Raw genomic sequence first — 19,739 nt, 5'->3', positions numbered from 1 at the left:
TGATAAGAAGGTGGTACTTGGTTCAAAGAACCCAGAGCCAAAGTTTTTCCATAGCAACCTTATCGGTCCCCCCAAAATGCAGCAGAGAATATGAAATGAGGCACGTTTTTATTAGTCCAACTGCCAGTTTCAAGTATCACAAGCTTTCAAAATGCTCCATCCTTTGTGAAGCATAGAAACACAAAGCAAAAGATCAGACTTCGCATTTCACATTTTGGCTACTGATCTCCTTAGCTGTACGTGTTGCTCTTGAGACTGAAAACATTGAAGATCAGTTTACAATGTGGCTCCAGAAAGCAACAAATAAAAGAAAAATTGAGCTGGTGAAAGCAGGGAAGTAAGTCATGAACTACTCAGTTTTTCATATAACTTGTAAAAAAAGGAAAAGACAAGGGAAACAAAAACATGTCAAATCATCTTTCATTCCGTATTTTCCTCCTGTTTGGCCACATATATCAATGCATGCAGCCACACTTTGTTCTCTCTTTTCACCCCTGTATTTTTCTGAGTCCTCCAAGACAGAGGAACCCCCCCCCCCCCGCCCAAAGACGTTAGAAGGAGAAAGCAGTGGTGGTTGCCACAAGATGCAGTGAAGGAGGTCTCATCAGTACATGGAGGGCTTCTCTTCACCCTTGGGGTTGGTCAGTTTCTCCAGATTTTTGCTCAAGATGTGGTACAGCTCGGCCTGCCGGGAAAACAAAAGTATGGGAGAAATCTAGTGGCGCTGCAGATCCCTTTCTTCCATCTATCTTTCCTTCCATATCCCTTCAGCTATCTTTCCAACACCACAACCCAAGCACAGCCTCCCCCGGCAGACTCACATAGAACCCGCGAATGTCAAGCAGAATGGTCTTCATTTCCCTGTACACAGCCTCATCCTTTTCATGAACAAGACACCTGTAATCCATCTGGAGAGAATAAAGCACATGTGTTGAGACTGACCAGGGAGAGAGCCTGTGTCCAGAAGGTTTGGAGAAGGAGCCTGTCTTTTTCCCCTATGCAAAGTGCTATGATGGTTCTGTTTAATTAATCAGTTTGTTCATTCATTAGGTCACAACCCTGGAGACTCAAGTGTGACTTCATTCAAGGCAAATCAATCTGGGAAGGGATGAAAATCCATCACTCCTCAGCTGATTTCCAACCTACAAGTCAAAACTGTTACCCTGCACATACCTGATCTCATCTGATCTTGGAAGCTAAGCAGGGTCAGGCCTGGTTAGTACTTGGATGGGAGACCGCCTGGGAATACTGGGTGCTGTAGGCTTCTACCATAGTCTTTCGAGACTGAAGGTTGCCAACCAAGTCAAAACAGAATTTAATCTGGGAAGAATGAGGCTGCCCTTACTCACCACATGGGTGTCCTTGGAGGCTTTGGCCACTGCATCTCCACGCTCCAAGAAATATCTGAAATGAAGAAGATTAGTGTTCACAATGCAGACAGTGATGTGGCCTATCCCAGTTTACTATATTCATTCATTCATTCATTCATTCAATCAATCAATCAATCAATTAAAAACCACTTTTCACAGGTGCTCGATTGTGGAGGAGAATGCCAACAATGGCATACTGTATGGGTCCCTTCAGGGAGGTAGGTGGGGTATAAATAAAGTAAATAAGTACTGTATTGCCCATCTCAGTCTAGGAGCAGATACAGCCATGGGTCTGCACTCCCCCTAGCATTCTTGAGCATCCCACTTACTTGGCAATGGTGGTCTGGAAGGCCTCTGCCTTGGTCTTCAGGGCTGTGATACGTTCTAGCACCTTCTCCTGTCAGAAGAAAGGAATGGAAATGAGGAATGTGGGGCGGAGACCCCGCTGTAGACGGGGAGGCAAGGGACTTACAGACTCCATGCATGCCTTGGTGCTGCTTACCTGAACAGCTACTCCAAAATCATTGCCATCCTCTATTTTGGGAATCATGTATTGGATCCAGGTTGTAATCTGATGGGAACAGGAGCAAGACTGACTGACACACCACCATGGGAAGTCCAAAGACCCTCCCTCAGCTCAGAACACTGCTACAAAGATGGTCACAGTGACGGAGTCTAGCAAATTCCGAATGGAACGGGGAGGGGGCACTTCTGCTCACTCACCAATATGCATTTCTCTTTAAACTCCCGAACTTCAGGCTTTACCCGATCCAAAAGTGAAATTATTCTTTCGTTACCCTTAAGGTAGCTGCACTTTGGAGCTGGGAGAGAAAATGAAGGTAACTTCTCAGGACACCATCTTATTCCCACCCTGCACAAAATCCAATTGTCCCCTCCTCCAAAACGGCTCTTCACTTACGTTCCTTCTTTTCCTTCTCTGTCTCCATCTGTATGGAAAATATACCAAATGCTTTTACAACGTTTGTCACCCTTACACGTGTTACTGGGGTACTTGGGGTCAGGGAGGACCGACTCACCTCATCATCTTTGGGTGGGGGGTCTGGAATGGGGATATCCAGTGGAGCTCGGAGTGTTTCGAGATCTTGAACATTCAGTGAGTCTTCCTGGAATGGGGACAGCCATGAAAATATAGGGAGGGTTATTTATTTACTGTTCACATTTTTATACCACCCTTCCTTCAAGCAGCTCAGGGTGGTGTGCATAATTCCTTCCCTCTTTTTGTCCTCACAACAATCCTGTGAGGTAGGCGAGGCTGAGAGGAAGTGACTGGCCCAAGGTCACCCAGGAAGCTTTGTGGCTGAGTGGAGATTTGAACCTGGATCTTCCAGGTCTAAGTCCAACATCCCAAATCACTACACGATCCCGGCTCTTGCATCCACCAAAGTCTGTCTGACAAGAGAGTGGGAAATTCTGAGATACTCTTACCCTCAAGAACTGATCCAGCTGAAATATTTTTGTAGGCAGAAATTGGAAGAGAAATTGTTCGCCCTGCAGGATGAGCAGAAAAACACAAGTGTACATTTCGGGATGAGAGAGGTATATTTGGTGAGGTGGGGGAGTGGGTGATAGAGCAATAGAGGCCTACCTCTTTAAATAGGGAGTCTTTGAACAGGCCCATCTAGGAGGATAAAAAGAGACCAGTGAAGTGCAGCTGCTTCTGGTGTTGAGCAGCACTACCAAGTAACCACCCAGCATCATGCTTTCTCTGACATAAAGGTTCAGTCTCAGCAAACATTTAGAATTTTCCCCACCCATCGAGCATCTCTTTCCTTGAACAGAAACATTCAGAAAAGCTTTCTCTGATGTCCCAAATCTGGATGAAGCACCTACAATTGGCAGCCTCTGACCTGACTGTGTTCTGATACGATCTGCAATTCCAAGAAGTCACAGTGCTGCTGTTAAATCATTGCTGTTAACTTTGGTTTGATCTCATACCTAATAATAATTTATTACCAGGTCTGTAAAGTGACTTTCACTGTTTCACAATGACAGGAGTGTTTTTGTGATTCACATAAGGATCTCGGCTGCTGCTATGCAAGTGTCATTTTTGCTGTTCTAGAGCAGGGGTCTCCAAACCCCGGCCCGAGCCTCTATCCAGCCCGCGGCCAGCCTCTGATCCCCTGAGAGCCTCTGGCCCAGTTGACCAAAGACAACCAAGTTGTGCTTGTGGGGTGGGGGAATGGAGGTCCATTTAAGTGTGTGCTTTATTTCTTGGGCTGTGTTTGTACTTGAAGAAGTTCTGGACGCTTGAGCCCATTCGTTTATTCATTCAAGTTCCACCTCTAATGTATTTATTTAAATGTTATATTTAATTTTTTTTTCCAGCCCTTGACACTGTGCCAGCTATTTGATGTGGCCCTTTGGCTGAAAAGTTTAGAGACCCCCGTTCTAAAGCCTGGATCATTAATTTGACAGTACAGTACTCCATAATACTGAAGTCCAGCCTGCCTCCAGACTGATGGCTTGCACTCCTAGGACCTTGTTAAATAATGAACAGAAATTGGGGGGGACGGACTTCCTCTGTGGATAAGGAGGGGGATTTCCAGGGACAGGAGAAAGGACCCAAAAGAAAACTTGGAGGGCAGAGGAATCCTCCCAAAAGGACTTCCCCTTTGAACATGCTTTACCTGCTGCTACTTAGACAGGGAACATATACTGTGATAACGGAAGGTGCCCCCAAGCATGTGCAAAGTGCCTTTCCGCCCAGCCTCCACATTTACTATGTGTTTACTTATGCAAACAATTCCATACCTCCTCACAAGCAAGAAGCCTTGGCAGCTCATGGCATTTCCAAGCAACAAGACATCAAACTATTTACGTCCCATTTGTGCGTAAGTGATCGTAAACATTTAAAGCACATTTAAAACACATTTAAAAGAACGTGATTGGGACGTCAAAGCAGAGATCATGGGTGCTCAGAACGTAGCAATGGCTGGGAGGGGGAAACTGCCCGTGGTTGGATTTGCTAAAAAGGCACTCTGCACATGTTCAGAAGTCCTTTCTTTAGAACTCATGACTTCCCACAAGAATGCATGATTTGGAGATGTCCTGTTCTGCCTAGAACTCATAGCTTCTAATCATGCAGAGCACCCCTGAGCATGTGCCGAGTGCGTTAATACTAAACATGCGAGTCCAATCAGGTCTTATTCCCCCCCCCCACTTTCTTTTTAGCCACCTGATCGCCACGTCCCAGCCTTTTCACACACCCCCTCATCCCACCCCTCACCTTTTCACGCGTCTCTTGGCTAACTCGGATGCTGCAGGATCTGGCCATGGCGCTAACGGGTCGTGGGGACGCGCACCCGGGGAGTCTCAAGCAGGCAGCCTCGATGCCCCTTCCAGGAATCGCAATGATGGCGATCGGGTTACTCGCAAGCACGTCTTCATTTTCACTTTCACTTTCACTTTCACATTCGCACGTTCCGCCCCCGGGGCAGGTTCTCCGCCTCTTCCCACCAACCTCCCCCCCAAGGGCTTATCCTCCTTCTTCTCTGTAAAGGGGGTGCACAAAGAGCGCCCCCCCCCATTTTGCACCTACCAAAATGCATTTCATTTGCAATTTGAGCTTGCAACTTATTTGCAAGGACGTGCAAAGAGAGCCACAGCTCAGGGACCCTCGTTTTTATTGCACCCCAAAATGCACCCCACGTAGTGCTTTGCACCCCTTCTAGCTACGCTTCTGCAAGGTGCAAAGAGAGCCACCGCCCACTTTCTACCAGGGGCCCCCCCATTTTTTTATTGCACCCCCAAAATGCACCCGCTTTGCACCCCCTCTTGCTACGCCTTTGCAAGGTGCAAAAGGTCGTGCAAAGAGAGCAACAGCCCACTTTCTACCAGGGGCCCTCATTTTTTATTGCCCCCCAAAATATGCTTAATGCTTTGCACCCCCTCTAGCTACGCCACCGCACCCCATTGTCAGTGCTTAGCTTCATTTAATGTAAATGCTTTTTTTAAGAAAGAGAGAGAGATGTTTGGGGCTCAAGGCTTCCGCCTGGTCATCCCAATTCTGTGCAGGGCACCAGGCACTTGTCCCAACGCAGAGTGGCAAAAGGCTCTCTGCACATGCCCCTGAGCACCCTTGCAAGTTCAGCCCTGGGCTGCAACGCACACGCCTCGCCAGCCAGCCCTTGTAGTTCTTCCTCCGCGGCTCCTGGGGTCCCTCTTGCCCTGTTAGGGCTGGGCTGGGCTTCCTTTCCCTTCTGCCCCCCCCCCATTTCCTGCTCCTTCTTGCTTCCTCTTCTGCCACCAGCTGTTGGAGCTTCGCATGACAAGCCAGGGACGTGCCTGGTCCAGGATCCCCCCCAGGTAAGGTGTCCCCCCGCACTACTTCTCTACCAGGGTGGAGGGCAGACCCTCTCCAGTCCCACCCCCCCCATTTAAAGATCTGCCTGCAACTTTTCTCCTCTTCTTTGGGTTAGATTCAAAATCAGGAGGTGGGGAAGGAAGAGTGAAAGTCAAAGACACACCCCAAATTTCACCCCTGAAATCTGATTGGAAAGGGTGGCGGGGGAGGAATGTGGTTTGCCCACATTGTAAGGCCCTAGCAGGCAGAGACCTGCCTGGTTTTTACATAGGCGACTCTTGACAGGTGCCATGGCACTGTACTCTTGGATAAGTTAACCATAACAAGTGGTCTATGAGGTTTTTGCACAATCAGACAGTTGTTATCGCAGTGAATTTCAGCTTTTTTTGTCTCGTGGCACACCGTCAAGGTACTAAAATTGTTAAGCCACACTATCCGTTTTTTTTTTTACAATTGACAAGGCACACCATGCTGTTGGTGGGGGGCTCACATCCCCCAATGGCCCTATTGATAAATGACCCTCCCCCAAACTCCCGCAGCAGCACACCTGCAGACCATTCACGGCACACCAGTGTGCCACGGCACAGTGGTTGAACATGGCTGTGTTATCGGCTGGTTTGTTATATCCAGACATCGAGTCCTTCCCAAGGACCTGGGATGCCTGACTTTTATTCTATTTTGCTGTTATAAATACCGTCGCATGATGTAAGCTGTTCTCAGTAAAGCTGCTTTCTGTAGTTGGTGGATGGTAATTTCCGTGGCCCCCGATTCTTTTCAGATGCTCTTCATGGTGTTTTGGAATTGCACTGAGGGTGCCAATCACCACAGGGATTACTCTGGACTTCTTCTGCCACAACCATTCAATTTCTATTTGTAAATCTTTGAATTTTGTTATTTTTTTCCAGTTCTTTTTCTTTTACTCTTCTGTCACCTGGTCACCTTCTGTCACCTATTTAGATGATTTTGACTTTTCTGTCTTCTCCACTACAGATATATCTGGTGTATTGTGTGATAGATGCTTGTTAATTATTATTATTAGATGCCTGGGAGAGGCTGAAAATAATCTCAGTGGAGAATTTCGTAGACTTAAAGAAGCCAGTGTTTCCACACCCACACCCCTCTCCCTTCTCACATGTGGGTATAGTTCTGTCTGCAGGGCTTCTAAACATATCTTACCTGTCTCATTTCCCCTTCTCATTGCCCCCTCCCCCCAATAACTTTTTCTATGTCCTCCCCCTCACCCTGTTAATTTGGTTTGGGAATCTTCACAGCTACTTCCTTATGAGTTTTCCACATTCCAGAACTGTGTCCTGCCACCGCAGAATCCGTTTGGGGGAGCAGATTAAGAGCCAAAGGGGTGCAGTGGATCAAGTTTTGGACTTGGGTTCAAATCCCCACTCAGCCATGAAGTGTGCTGGGTGACCTCTGGCTACTCAGTCTCTCCCAGTTCGACCTACATCACAGGATTGTTGTGGACACCTCCAGGTACTCTGACCAGAGCTCTTTGGAGAAAGGGAGGGATACAGATACAAATCAATAAAAATAAAATCCATTTAGCCTTGAGCCTGGGCTGCTTTGATCTTGGCAGGGTCGGTGGGAGTGGTTCACATATTAATATTAATGCGGGGCATTATATGACAGGATCTCATTTTCAGTTGTGGTCTCCTCTGTCTTCATCTTGCCCTCTGCCTCTGGTTTGGCGACAGACATGGAGGACGTGGGGCATAAATTCAGGTGCCTCCGGGAAGAAGTGGTGGCCGCTTTGATGCAGAGTCCTGCAGAGCTGAACCTGGAGTCCGTGCAGCAGTTGGTAGAGATGCCATTGCCTTCTTCCCAAAAGTACCAAGAAATAGATGCCAAGAGCATCATCCGAGCCAATACCCAGGGGCAGGTGAGAGGATGGGGAGAGGGAGCATTGGAAACATGGTTTATGGGTTACCATTGGGGGACATGCTGCAGATTGGGAAGTGGTGGGTTACCAGGGTCTCTGGTTTTTTTCTCCTATGACGCCCTTAAGAATTGTCCAGCAGGCACAAATTCATGCAGGGCAGTGCGTGCTGGCATGTGCATGCTGGGAAATGCTTCACCTGAGGAATTTCTGCCTGTAATACAGCTGCCTGCCAGGCAGAGAGCAGCAGCCTTATGAGTGTATGCTAGGAGCCAGGACTGAAGGCCTCTTTAGGAGCAGTAGTGTCAGGGGTTGCAGCTTACTTGGTAGGGGAGGAATGAGGCTGAGATGTGATCAGGGCTGGGATCCTCACATGCGTTGTGATGGTGTGGCACAAATGCTGAATGTCCCATTCCATGCAGGGTCCTGAGAATCTGAGCTTTCATGTAAAACCATCAGCCCAGAAACAAGGTTTCTTTTTCAAGACTCATTTTGATTCTGGGCATAAGTAGAGCCCCACTGGACGAGGCCAAGGGCCATCATCTAGCCCAGTTTCCTGTATCTCACAGAGGCCCACCAGATGCCTGAGGGAGTACACAAGACAACAAGAGACCTGCATCCTTTTGCCACTCCCTTGCACCTGGAATTCTGGGGTAGCCTACTTCTAAAACCAGGAGGTTGCATGTCCCCATCACGGCTTGTAACCTGTGATGAACTTTTCCTCCACCAATCTGTCCGATCCCCTTTTAAAGGCATCTGGGCTAGACACCATCGCCACATCCTGTGGTAGGGAGTTCCACAGATGAATTACATGCTGGATAAATAAATATTTCCTTTTGTCTGTTCTAACTCTCCTGCCACACAATTTTAGTGGCTGTCCCCTGGTTCTTGTGTTGTGCAAGAGGGAAAAGAGCATCCCTCTATCCACTGTATCCATCGCTATAATTTTATACCTCTCAGTCATGTCCCCCCTCCGGCATCTTTTTTTTAGGCCAGGGGTCTCCAAACTTTTTGGCCAGAGGGCCACATGAAATATCTGGTGCAGTGCTGAGGGCCAGAAACAAATTTAAATATAAAATTTAAATAAATAAATTAGAGATGGAACTTAGATGAATGAATAAATGAATGAGTGGGCTCATTTGCTCAGAGCACCCTCTAGATGCAATCAGAGCACAGCTCTGGTCATGTTCAGTTGAGTGGGCCAGAAGCTTTCAGGGGATAGAGGCTTGCTGCAGGCCGCATCTGGCCCCCGGGCCTGGGTTTGGAAACCCCTGTTCTAGACTGAAGAGCCACAAATGCTGTTGTCATTTACTTGCAAGGGAGGTGCCCCAGCCCAGTATCATTTTGGTCACTTTCTTCTGCATTTTTTCTAGCTCCACCGTATCCTTTTTGAGATGTGACCGGAACCGTAAGGCAGCAGAGATTAGGTTGATAAAATGGAAATGGAGCCAGTGGTTTCCATGAATGCCATGTGGTGCCCTAGCCTTCCTTGTGAGCAAGCAGAGCTGCTGCTGACTGGTTCTGGAGGGCTAGGAGGGTACGAGTTGGGTTCAAGGAAGTACCCAGGAGACGTAATCGTTTGAACACTGGGCATTTCACTGTAGAATGCAGCTGCCTTGTGGGTCTGCCTCAGTTTGGTGTGCACTTGCCTACATTTGCAAAGCTTGAAAAGAGGTCATTTCCAATCCTCTCTCAGACGCAAAAGGACCTGAGCACCATCTCCACGGCCCTCAACATCCTGGAGAAATACGGGCGTAACTTGCTGAACCCTCACAAACCTCGCTTCTGGCGAACGGTCAAGTTCAACAACCCTGTCTTTCGGGACACGGTTGACACCATCCAGGTGAGAGAAACGTCATCCCCCCCCACCCCGTCCCTAAGACTGTTTCCCTAGTTTGGGTTTTGTCCCCTTCTTTTAAAGTCATTTGATTTTTGGCACAGCCCAATACAATCTGGGGTGTAAACCTCCAGATGGGGGGTGGGGGAAATAACTAAAGCAAAACATTGCACAGGCCACCGCAATGCATAGAAGTGAAAACATCATAAAGGTACACCACAGTTCAGCCATGTAGATCAGATGTAGCTCGATTTCTAGACTTGCCCAGTCCCCAATATACAGACTGGGCATCCCTTACCAAGGTGCTTGGGACCAGAAGCGTTTCAGATATAGGATTTTTATGCATTTTGGAATATTTGCATATACATAATGAGAGGTCTTGGGAATGGGGCCCAAGTCATAAGAGCATAAGAACAGCCCCACTGGATCAGGCCATAGGCCCATCTAGTCCAGCTTCCTGTATCTCACAGCAGCCCACCAAATGCCCCAGGGAGCACACCAGATCACAAGAGACCTGCAAGGCTTCCTGGGAATTGTAGTTAAGAACATAAGAACAGCCCCACTGGATCAGGCCATAGGCCCATCTAGTCCAGCTTCCTGTATTTCACAGCGGCCCACCAAATGCCCCAGGGAGCACACCAGATAACATGAGACCTGCAAGGCCTCCTGGGAATTGTAGTTTAAGAACATAAGAACAGCCCCACTGGCTCTGGCCATAGGACCATTTAGTCCAGCTTCCTGTATCTCACAGCGGCCCACCAAATGTCCCAGGGAGCACACCAGATAACAAGAAGACCTGCAAGGCTTCCTGGGAATTGTAGTTAAGAACATAAGAACAGCCCCACTGGATCAGGCCATATGCCCATCTAGTCCAGCTTCCTGTATCTCACAGCGGCCCACCAAATGCCCCAGGGAGCACACCAGATAAAAGAGACCCGCAAGGCTTCCTGGGAATTGTAGTTAAGAACATAAGAACAGCCCCACTGGGTCAGGCCATTGGCCCATCTAGTCCAGCTTCCTGTATCTCACAGCGGCTCACCAAATGCCCCAGCGAGCACGCCAGACAACAACAGACCTCATCCTGGTGCCCTCCCTTGCACCTGGCATTCTGACATAGCCTATTTCTAAAATCAGGAGGTTGTGCATACACATCATGGCTTGTAACCCGTAATGGATTTTTCCTCCAGAAACTTGTCCAATCCCCTTTTAAAGGTGCCCAGGCCAGATGCTGCCACCACATCCTGTGGCAAGGAGTTCCACAGACCAACCACATGCTGAGTAAAGAAATATTTTCTTTTGTCTGTGCTAACTCTCCCAAGACTCTGTTTTAGTGGATGTCCCCTGGTTCTGCTGTTATGTGAGAGTGTAAAGAGCATCTCTCTATCCACTTTATCCTTCCCCTGCATAATTTTGTATGTCTCAATCATGTCCCCCCTCAGGCGTCTCCTTTCTAGACTGAAGAGGCCCAGATGCCATAGCCTTTCCTCATAAGGAAGGTGCCCCAGCCCAGCAATCATCTTAGTGGCTCTCTTTTGCACCTTTTCCATTTCCACTATGTCCTTTTTGAAATGTGGCGACCAGAACTGGACACAATATTCCAGGTGTGGCCTTACCATAGATTTGTATAACGGCATTATAATATTAGCCATTTTGTTCTCAATACCTTTTCTAATGATCCCAAGTATAGAATTGGCCTTCTTCACTGCCGCCGCACATGGAGTCGACACTTTCATCGACCTGTCCACCACCACCAAGGTTTTTCTCCTGATCTCTCACAGACAGCTCAGAACCCATCAGCCTATATGTGAAGTTTTGATTTTTTTTGCCCCAATGTGCATGACTTTACACTTACATTGAAACGCAACTGCCATTTTGCTGCCAGTTTGGAGAGATCCTCCCATCATGCTACCATTCCCAATTTCTTCTCCTACTCTGCCTTTACCTTATTGTTCTCTAACCTCCCCATCCTCGTCCCATAGGGATGAGGAGTCCCAAACCGGATGCCCCTCGGCTCCTGTCGGCCTTCCCCCAGGGATCAGTTTAAAAGCTGCTCTGCCACCTTTTTAATGTTATGCGCCAGCAGTCTGGTTCCATTCTGGTTCAAGTGAAGCCCGTCCCTCTTGTACAGGCCCCGCTTGTCCCATAATGTTCCCCAGTGCCTAACGAATCTAAACCCCTCCTCCCTACACCACCGTCTCATCCACGCATTGAGACCCCTGATCTCCGCCTGCCTAGCTGGCCCTGCGCGTGGAACAGGTAGCACTTCAGAAAACACTACCTTTGAGGTCCTGGCTTTCAGCTTCCTACCTAATAGCCTAAATTTGGCCTCCAGGACCTCCCGGCTACACTTGCCCACGTCGTTGGTGCTGACATGCACCACAACTGCTACCTCTTCCCCAGCACTGTCTACTAGCCTGTCTAGACGAGAAGTGATGTCTGCAACCTTCACACCAGGCAGGCAAGTCACCATGCGGTCCTCACATCCGTTGCAAACCCCCCTCTCTATGTTTCTAATAATCGAATCCCCCACTACAAGAAGCCTCTGACTCCACTCCTGCCAAGGTGTATCCTGAGTGCTTTTGGATACGGGCCTGTCCGCTGGAGAAGGGGTCCACCTTAGGGGATTGTTTCCCTCCTCTCCAGGATGACGTCCTCCGGCCCTGAGACTTCCCACCCAGGCAACTGAGGAGCTGCACACCTGAGGCTGGGACGAAGCCTGATCATCCCCGGAAGTCTCCCCACGGGTCCTTCTCTGCCTGCCTCTGCTTCTCCAAGTCAGCCACCAAGGCTTCAAGGGAGCGGATGCGTTCCCTGAGCCCCTGGAGCTCCTTGCGCCAAAGGCATACCCATGACTTATGCCCCAGAGGCATATACATGTGGCACTCGATGCAAAACACTGGATAGCCCCCACCCTGCTGCTGGCTGTCTGACTGCATAGTTTTATTTGTTTGTTTGTTTAGGGGTACTTAAAAACTCTTCACTGGTTTGCTGCCCTCTTCTCAAGGGAAGAAAAAGGGCAGTATCTGGGGCCCTGGCTTCCTCGCCCTGCGGCTGAACTCGCCCTGCGGCTAAACTCGCAGTGCCTTACCTGGCACTTTGTTCCCGAGGCACTGGGTATCCCAGAGGCCACACGCGCTTCTACCTGAGAGGCTCACGCGGTGGCAGGCACTAGCTTTATACTCCTAGCTGGCTTCTCCTCCCTCCCTCCTTGCTGATTGAAAGGGGCTCACCTCCCTGCATTACAATCTCTGCGCATGAACTGGAGGTTGTCCATGACTTTGTGTACCTTGGCTCAACGATCTCCGACACTCTTTCTCTTGATACCGAGCTAAACAAGCGCATCGGTAAAGCAGCCACCACGTTTTCCAGACTCACAAAGAGAGTCTGGTCCAAAAAGAAGCTGACGGAACATACCAAGATCCAGGTCTACAGAGCTTGCGTCCTGAGTACACTTCTGTACTGCGACGAGTCATGGACTCTTCGCTCACAACAGGAGAGGAAACCGAACACTTTCTACATGCACTGCCTCCGACGCATTCTTGGCATCACTGGGCAGGACAAAGTTCCAAACAATACAGTCCTGGAACGTGCTGGAATCCCTAGCATGTATGCACTGCTGAAACAGAGACACCTACGTTGGCTCAGTCATGTCGTGAGAATGGATGATGGCCGGATCCCAAAGGATCTCCTCTATGGAGAACTCGTGCAAGGAAAGCACCCTACAGGTAGACCACAGCTGCGATACAAGGACATCTGCAAGAGGGATCTGAAGGCCTTAGGAGTGGACCTCAACAAGTGGGAAACCCTGGCCTCTGAGCGGCCCGCTTGGAGGCAAGCTGTGCAGCATGGCCTTTCCCAGTTTGAAGAGACACTTGGCCAACAGTCTGAGGCAAAGAGGCAAAGAAGCCAGGGAGACAGACCAGGGACAGACTGCACTTGCTCCCAGTTTGGAAGGGATTGTCACTCCCAAATTGGCCTTTTCAGCCACACTAGACAAACCACCATTCATACCATAGTCTTTCATAGTACCATAGTACCATAGTCTTCAGTCTAGAGACTGAAGGTTGCCAACATGGTCTTCCCAGGTGAGCTTACAAAAGATCAAGAAGACAAAAGGCTGTTGATGGGCCTAATCTACTCTGCAGGCTCCTGAATGGGGTGCTTGGATTTGCCTAATGGGGCTTTTATCCCCTCCTAAAGGACAAGGACTATGCTAAATTGCCCTGGCTGGCTGGGAACAGGCCCTTCCTAGGTTCTTACCCTCCTACTTCAGCTCTCTTAGGCTGGACTGTTTTTTAACCTCAAGCTGCTTTTTATTTGAGTTTAGACTGCACTGGTTTAAGAGTTTTTTGGGCTTGGCGGAACGTACACACCAAGGTTTAAATCCTGTTTTGCTCAGTTTATAAGTGTACTTCCCCCCCATTACCCTCTTCTTTGTTTAGTTTGAGCTCTAGCTCCCTATCTAAATTACACCTCCTGCTTTTATTAAGTGTACACCTTTATTTATTTATTTATTTATTTATTTATTTATTTATTGCTCTCACCTAGATCTTGTGTCCCAATTTACGGAACCTTTAGATTATGTTCTAACAGATTAAGTTTAACTTGGGTTAAGTATAGGGTTAATTTAAACAAAGTAGAAAAGCTAGCTTTCCACTTTATCCTCTTGTGTTTTATTTACTTTTCCAAGTGCCTGTACCTTGGGCCCTTACTCATGAGTAGGACGCTGCTCCTGCTCAGAGTAGACCTATGTACACACGTACGTGTTTATTTTCATTGCCCTCACCTAGCTCCTGTGCCCCACCTCGCTGGACCTTGGACTCCCTCCCTCCGGTTAGATTAAGTGCTAACTTAGGTAAAGCTTAGGTAAAGCTAAGCTAAAGGGAAAGCTAAATGTCAATGTTGGTTTAAGGTTGATTTACGGTTAGAAGACAAAGAGTTAGAAAGACAAAGAGTTGGAAAGAGTACACTTACCTTCTCCTTCTCCTCACAACTCAGAGAGTCCTCCCTCTTTTCTCCAAAACTCAGAGGTTCACTTGCCTTCTCCTCGCACCGAGGCTAAACTTGCGGTGCCTTACCTGGCACTTTGTTCCCGAGGCACTTGGTTTCCCAGAGGCCGCGCGCGCTTCTGCCAAACACAGAAGTCTAAACACAAAATTCATTTACGTTCCATACATCCTTTATACACATAGCCTGAAGGCAATTTTCTACAATATTTCAAATACTTTTGTGCATGAAACAAGATTTGTGCATGAAACACTGTTTGTGATTTTATTTCTTTAGGCAAAAGGTTTTTAAAAAAAATGTCATGTTTGTGCTCAAAGAAGTTCCATATTTTGGAATATTCTGTATTTTGGAATTCCGGATCAGGGATGCCCAACCTGTATTATGTTATTCCCCGCTTCCTGGAAAACTCCAATCAAACACTGGTGTGTCTTGATGTTTCCAAGGGCAGGGCCCCCTGCAGAGAGATTGCTGTTTTTAGTAGAAACCAGTCTGGCTTCAGAGAATGCAGGGCCTCCCTTGGGGATTGCAGCACCAGCTGAAGCGTACCTGCTCTCTTCCATTGCCTCCTAACCCTGTTGACTGCGTATCCTTCTTTCCTGTCAGGGTGGAAGGGACGTTCTTCGCCTCTATGGATATTCTGAAGAGCAGCCAGACGGGCTCTGTTTCCCGGAGCACCTTCAAGAGCCAGACATCCTGCAGGTGGCATCCATCACTGTAGATGTCATGATGCTACGGGCTGAACTGAACCTCCTTCTTTCGGTATGGTGGGAGCACATCTGCTGGGTTGTGGGACAGACAGGATGGGAGGGACATCTGTCGGGGACCCTGCTGGGAGTTAAGGAGCATTCAAGGTGCTTTCATTCATTTATATATACAGGCATCCCCCCCCCCCACGTGTATCTGCGGAGGATAGGTTCCTGTTGCTACTGTGGGCACTGGATACTGTGGATAGTAGCAAACCCTACAAGAAGTGGTTCACAAATGCCCCCTCTACTTCTGAGTAGATATGCATAGGATTGTGATGTGAGGCTCTTAGCTTCTATGCTGCATCGGTTCACAATCTAAGCTTTACTTTGTTGGCTTTCCTTTTAGGATGATCACCCCAACCCCCAGGTTTTGCAAGAGTTAACGCAAGGAGGGAACAGCTTAAAGGTGATTATTAAGGGGTATGAGGTGAGTACGAAGCATTAGCAGGATAGATAGCAGGGAGGAGGTTGGAAAGTTCATCTGCAAGGTTGGTGAGTTCATCTGCAACCTGCAGCTTTGTTAAAGTAATGAAAAATTGCAACTGTCAGACTGTTTGAGTGTATCCATTTTGAATTGTGCCAGTCCAATGCCAGTGTTGACACCAAGTACGTCTTGCTGGTCGACCCTGTTGGGAAGGGGCGGGCAGCTAAGATTCATCCCCACTACAGCTTCCAAATGAAGGGCAGCCCAGTCAAATGGACAAAACATGTCCTTGAGGATAGCAAGGTATGAGTGGAGCACTCTGGTGCTGAGTGTGTCCAACAGGGCCTTGCCCTTCTCTCTCTCTCCCAGGCCAGCCTCGGTGCAGATGCCGTCTCTGCTAAGGAATGTTCACCCCGGCATACAGTTTCAGCATTTTCACATCCAGGTAAAGGGGTGCAAAGAGGTGACAACAGCCAGGTCTTCTAATAGAGCACAAAGGCTAGGGATGGGCAAGTTGAATGTCCTCACTGGACCACCAAGTGTGGAGTTTGCTTGGCATCTTGAGACCTGCTGTTTATTGAAAGAGGATCATGTTAGCACTTTCCGTGGGATGAAGTCCGTGTCCCTGGAGAGCTCACAGTCTAAGAGAGACACAGGGCAGGGAAGTGGGTGCAGGCAGGGACCAAGGGGAAAAGTGCCATTCCTTGTCATGGGTGCTTAGTTATGGTGTGTGGGGCTATGAGGTGGGGGCCAACAGGTGGGGCTTGAGGAGAGCATGAAAGGAAAGAAGGAAGGGGGTGTCAGGAGGCAGGTCCAGACACGACGCTGGAAGTCACCTGCGCACAGCAAGTGAAGTTGCAGAAGCTGAATGAGCAAAGTTTGCAGGCAATATGAGAGTGGAGAGATGGGGACGGTGCCAGAAGGGGCTGATGCCTTGAAGAAGGTATGGGTGAGCAGCTTGGGTAGGGTCTAGGAGCTGACAAGAAACCAGTGCTGGCATTGAAAGAGGGCCATGATTTGCTTGAGAGAGGCATGGATGGTTCTTGTCACGTGAATGGAAAAGGAGGGAGTCAGCCAGGGCTGGGGGTGTGAGAGGGGCACATAGTTGACTTGGAGAGAGAGGCAAATTTGCTGAGTTGAATACAGGCACAAATTGCAGACAGATAGCGGGATCTATGGGGCAGGCTGGAATGGCAGAAGAGAGGGGAGACCAGAGATCATGGGAGTCCAAACACAGAGAGGAAGGCCTGTAAAAAGCAGTGGTGAAGGAGGCAGAGGTGATACTGGAATAGAGGGGCCAAGGGCAGACCCATTTTTGGTGAAGACCAAGCTGAGAGATGGCCAGAGATTGTAGGAGGGAGGCAGCTGTATCAAAGGGATGTACAACAAGAGTGTTGACATCCCCAAGGAACAAAGCAGGGGTGTGCTCAGAGAGAAAGAAGGCAAGGTTGACAATGGAAGTGGAGAGAGAGCGGTGAGGAAGATCTAGAATTGCGCCACAGTGACTCTGAGAGGAGCAGAGTCCAATGAAGGGAAGTTCAAAGGATGAGGGCTGTGATTTGCAGAATTTAGAGGGTTACCACCACTGCCACCCAGCGGCGTAGCTAGAGGGGGTGCAAAGCACTAAGTTTTGCAGGGAGGTTCAAGCAACCTCTCCACCTCCTCTTTGGAGCCATTCTGGGCGGTGAGGGCATCCACCTCTGTTTTGCTTCCCCTGTCCGGAATGGCTCCGAGGGAGAGGGGCCGCTTGTGTGCCGCGGTGAAGCTCCCTGCAAAACTTAGCGCTTTGCACCCCCTCTCGCTACACCACTGCTGCCACCTTCAAGGTTTTCACCCATTCAGAATTTTGACTTTCCAATTAAAAAAAAAAAAAAAAAAAGAATCTTTTATGTCCTCTCCTTATGGTGGCAGAGAGAAGCTTAAAGACGAGGGCAGAGACTCATGAAATATTGACTGTCAAATGGGGCTTTAGCACTTGCCTAGCAATATGGCTCTCCTCAGGTCTAGTGCTGGTACAGTGCAAATCTGCTTGATAGGCGTCCTTGAACCAAATCACAAACTTCAGTTTTTCTGGGTAGAGAGTTTGCAGCCTTGGCAGAAGGCCCCTGCTTGTCCAGGCCTTACTTGGCTCTTTCTCTCCTCCACCCAGGCTACCTCCCCCCCAGCGCCTGCCTGCTCTGTGGTCTGGTGCCCCCCTCGCTGCACTGCGCAGCTTGTGCCCAGTCTCTGTGTCCAGACTGCGACAGCCTCTTCCACAAGCACCCGTCGCGGACGCGTCACTGTCGGGTGCCCTTGAAGGAGCAAGCTTGGCGCAGCCCACCACCACCCAGGTAGCGTGGAGTCCAGACACCGTCATCACTTAGAGAGCCGCATCCACGTGGTTACTGAGAAGGGGGCATTCTTGTCATGTTCACCCTGCCCTCCACAAACAGGAGGAGGATCTCCTCTTTCAGGATGGAGGAATGTGCTCAGATAAGTCATGGAAGGCTATCCCAGCATGCTCTGCTTTCTAGGGAGGAAGCTGACCCTTTCTTTCACGTAAACAGAGGCATCGTAGGAAGGGTTGAAGTGGACCACTCATCTTGGCCCTGAAATGTATACAGAGTGCTGTGTTCCCATCACCCACTACAAAAACAGGGATTCTATTCCCATTCCTTGGCTTTCAGTCTGTTTAAAAAAAAAAACAACCCTGCACTTTTCTCCATGAGATTGGCTTACATTATTCTTTGCATTTTTCTTGTATGTGTCCTGTAAGCCCCGCTCCCTTTTTAGTGGAAGGTGAGATATAAATGGAAAATAAATAAGATGCCTTTGATTTTACTAGGTATTTGGGATGGAGTGAATTGTATTTGAATGCAGAAGCTAAGCAGGGTCAGGCCTGGTCAGTACTTGGATGGGAGACCGCTTGGGAATACCAGGTGCTGTAGGCTTATACCATGATCTCGGAAGCTAAGCAGGATCAGGCCTGGTTAGTACTTGGATGGGAGACCACCTGGGAATACCAGGTGCTGTAGGCTTATACCATGATCTCGGAAGCTAAGCAGGGTCAGGCCTGGTTAGTACTTTAATGGGAGACCGCTTGGGAATACCGGGTGCTGTAGGCTTATACCATAGTCTTTCGAGACTGAAGGTTGCCAACCATTTGGGATCAGAGTATCACTTCTCTGTTCCAGAACATCTTGCCTTCCCTCTCACAGCTGCTTTTGCCTAGGAGAATAGCTATTAATCCATTAAATGTATGTGACTCACTAAACCCAATAACTCTGGTCTCCTTCAGCCTGCCTACAGTGCCTGCTGACTCGTCAACCCTGCAACCTCCGTCAGAGTCGACCTGGCGCAGCCTTCCTGCCCAGAGACCTCCCTGGCGTTGTGCGGCCTGCTTAACCCACAACGATGCGCGCTCCGTGCTGTGTGTGGGCTGTGACCGTCCCCGGGGCTGCAAGACACCTCTGAACTCCAACTTAGATGAAGACGGGAGCATGGGGCAGCTGGCCCGGGGGCGCTGGTCGTGCCAGTCTTGCACCTTTGAGAATGAGCCCGCCATGGTGTTGTGTGCTGCATGTGAGAGGCCGCGCTTGGCAGGGAGGCCTGGTACAGGTGACGCAAAACCCCTGTTGGCCTGGGGAGAAGAGATGGCACCAAAGCAGAAAGAGGTAAGTATGTGCACGGGGTAGGCTGAGGCCAGGCCTGGGGGATCACTTCTAAATCACTGCAAATCCTTCTGTCTTTTTAGTGGATGGTACCTGTGGGCTGTCAAGCCTCACAAAAACATCATGAGGTCTAGAGTCTTGTCATAACAGTAATAAACATTCTCAGGAATACTGCTTTGGTCCTAGATTTTCAGCATACAGTCTGGGCTTAACTGTGCATCTTTTTATAACCCTCTGTCATCTACCCGCCCCTCAATTTAAAAAAAAAAAAAAACACTTATCCAGAATACTTTGTCACCTTTGCATTTGTGCAGAATATTTACCCCTCACCATGGCCAACCTGCAAATTAGGGGAACAGGCTTTGAGATCCAAGCAAGTTACATCTGGACGGATTTGAGGCCCAGCGCCAATTATTCCTCAAATAATACTGTTAAACACTGTTGCACATACCTTCTGTGCTTATCCCGCCAGAACCAGGGGACATCCACTAAA

General features: G+C 48.8%; 2 protein-coding genes and 1 pseudogene across 2 annotated transcripts in view; 2 read left to right on the top strand and 1 right to left on the bottom strand.

Annotated features, from left to right (window-relative positions):
• Positions 1-91: 91 nt before the first annotated feature.
• On the bottom strand, positions 92-4,783 carry PSME2 (proteasome activator subunit 2). Its single transcript, XM_066628364.1, has 11 exons — positions 4,618-4,783; positions 2,977-3,009; positions 2,817-2,879; positions 2,408-2,494; positions 2,290-2,317; positions 2,094-2,191; positions 1,873-1,941; positions 1,700-1,767; positions 1,350-1,404; positions 822-908; positions 92-685 (listed from the first exon to the last, which is right to left on the bottom strand). Exons 1-11 carry the CDS (start codon positions 4,663-4,665, stop codon positions 605-607), a joined length of 717 nt encoding a protein of 238 aa, XP_066484461.1. The 5' UTR covers positions 4,666-4,783; the 3' UTR covers positions 92-604.
• On the top strand, positions 1,141-1,264 carry LOC136654938 (5S ribosomal RNA; annotated as a pseudogene).
• An 827-nt stretch (positions 4,784-5,610) lies between the features above and the next one.
• Positions 5,611-19,739, top strand: part of RNF31 (ring finger protein 31) — a 28,877-nt gene continuing 14,748 nt past the window's right edge. The window contains 8 exon segments of the mRNA XM_066627491.1: positions 5,611-5,696; positions 7,401-7,585; positions 9,279-9,425; positions 15,030-15,185; positions 15,519-15,578; positions 15,966-16,041; positions 17,746-17,926; positions 18,874-19,249. Of these exon segments, the coding sequence (XP_066483588.1) occupies positions 7,403-7,585; positions 9,279-9,425; positions 15,030-15,185; positions 15,519-15,578; positions 15,966-16,041; positions 17,746-17,926; positions 18,874-19,249 (1,179 nt within the window). The 5' untranslated portion in view covers positions 5,611-5,696; positions 7,401-7,402.

This window comes from Tiliqua scincoides, chromosome 5 (assembly GCF_035046505.1).
Source record: "Tiliqua scincoides isolate rTilSci1 chromosome 5, rTilSci1.hap2, whole genome shotgun sequence".
Taxonomy (NCBI): Eukaryota; Metazoa; Chordata; class Lepidosauria; order Squamata; family Scincidae; genus Tiliqua; species Tiliqua scincoides.
The sequence above is the reverse complement of the archived record's forward strand: the minus strand, read 5'-3'. Positions and strand labels throughout refer to the sequence as shown.

Bases quoted from the DNA above. Each gene is read 5' to 3' on its own strand.
- PSME2 (XM_066628364.1), bottom strand. From the start codon at position 4,665: ATGGCCAGATCCTGCAGCATCCGAGTTAGCCAAGAGACGCGTGAAAAG. The intron at 2,880-2,976 runs GTAGGCCTCTAT...CTCATCCTGCAG, and splicing joins AAGACTCCCTATTTAAAGAG to GGCGAACAATTTCTCTTCCA. The intron at 686-821 runs GTGAGTCTGCCG...TTTTCCCGGCAG, and splicing joins TTGACATTCGCGGGTTCTAT to GCCGAGCTGTACCACATCTT.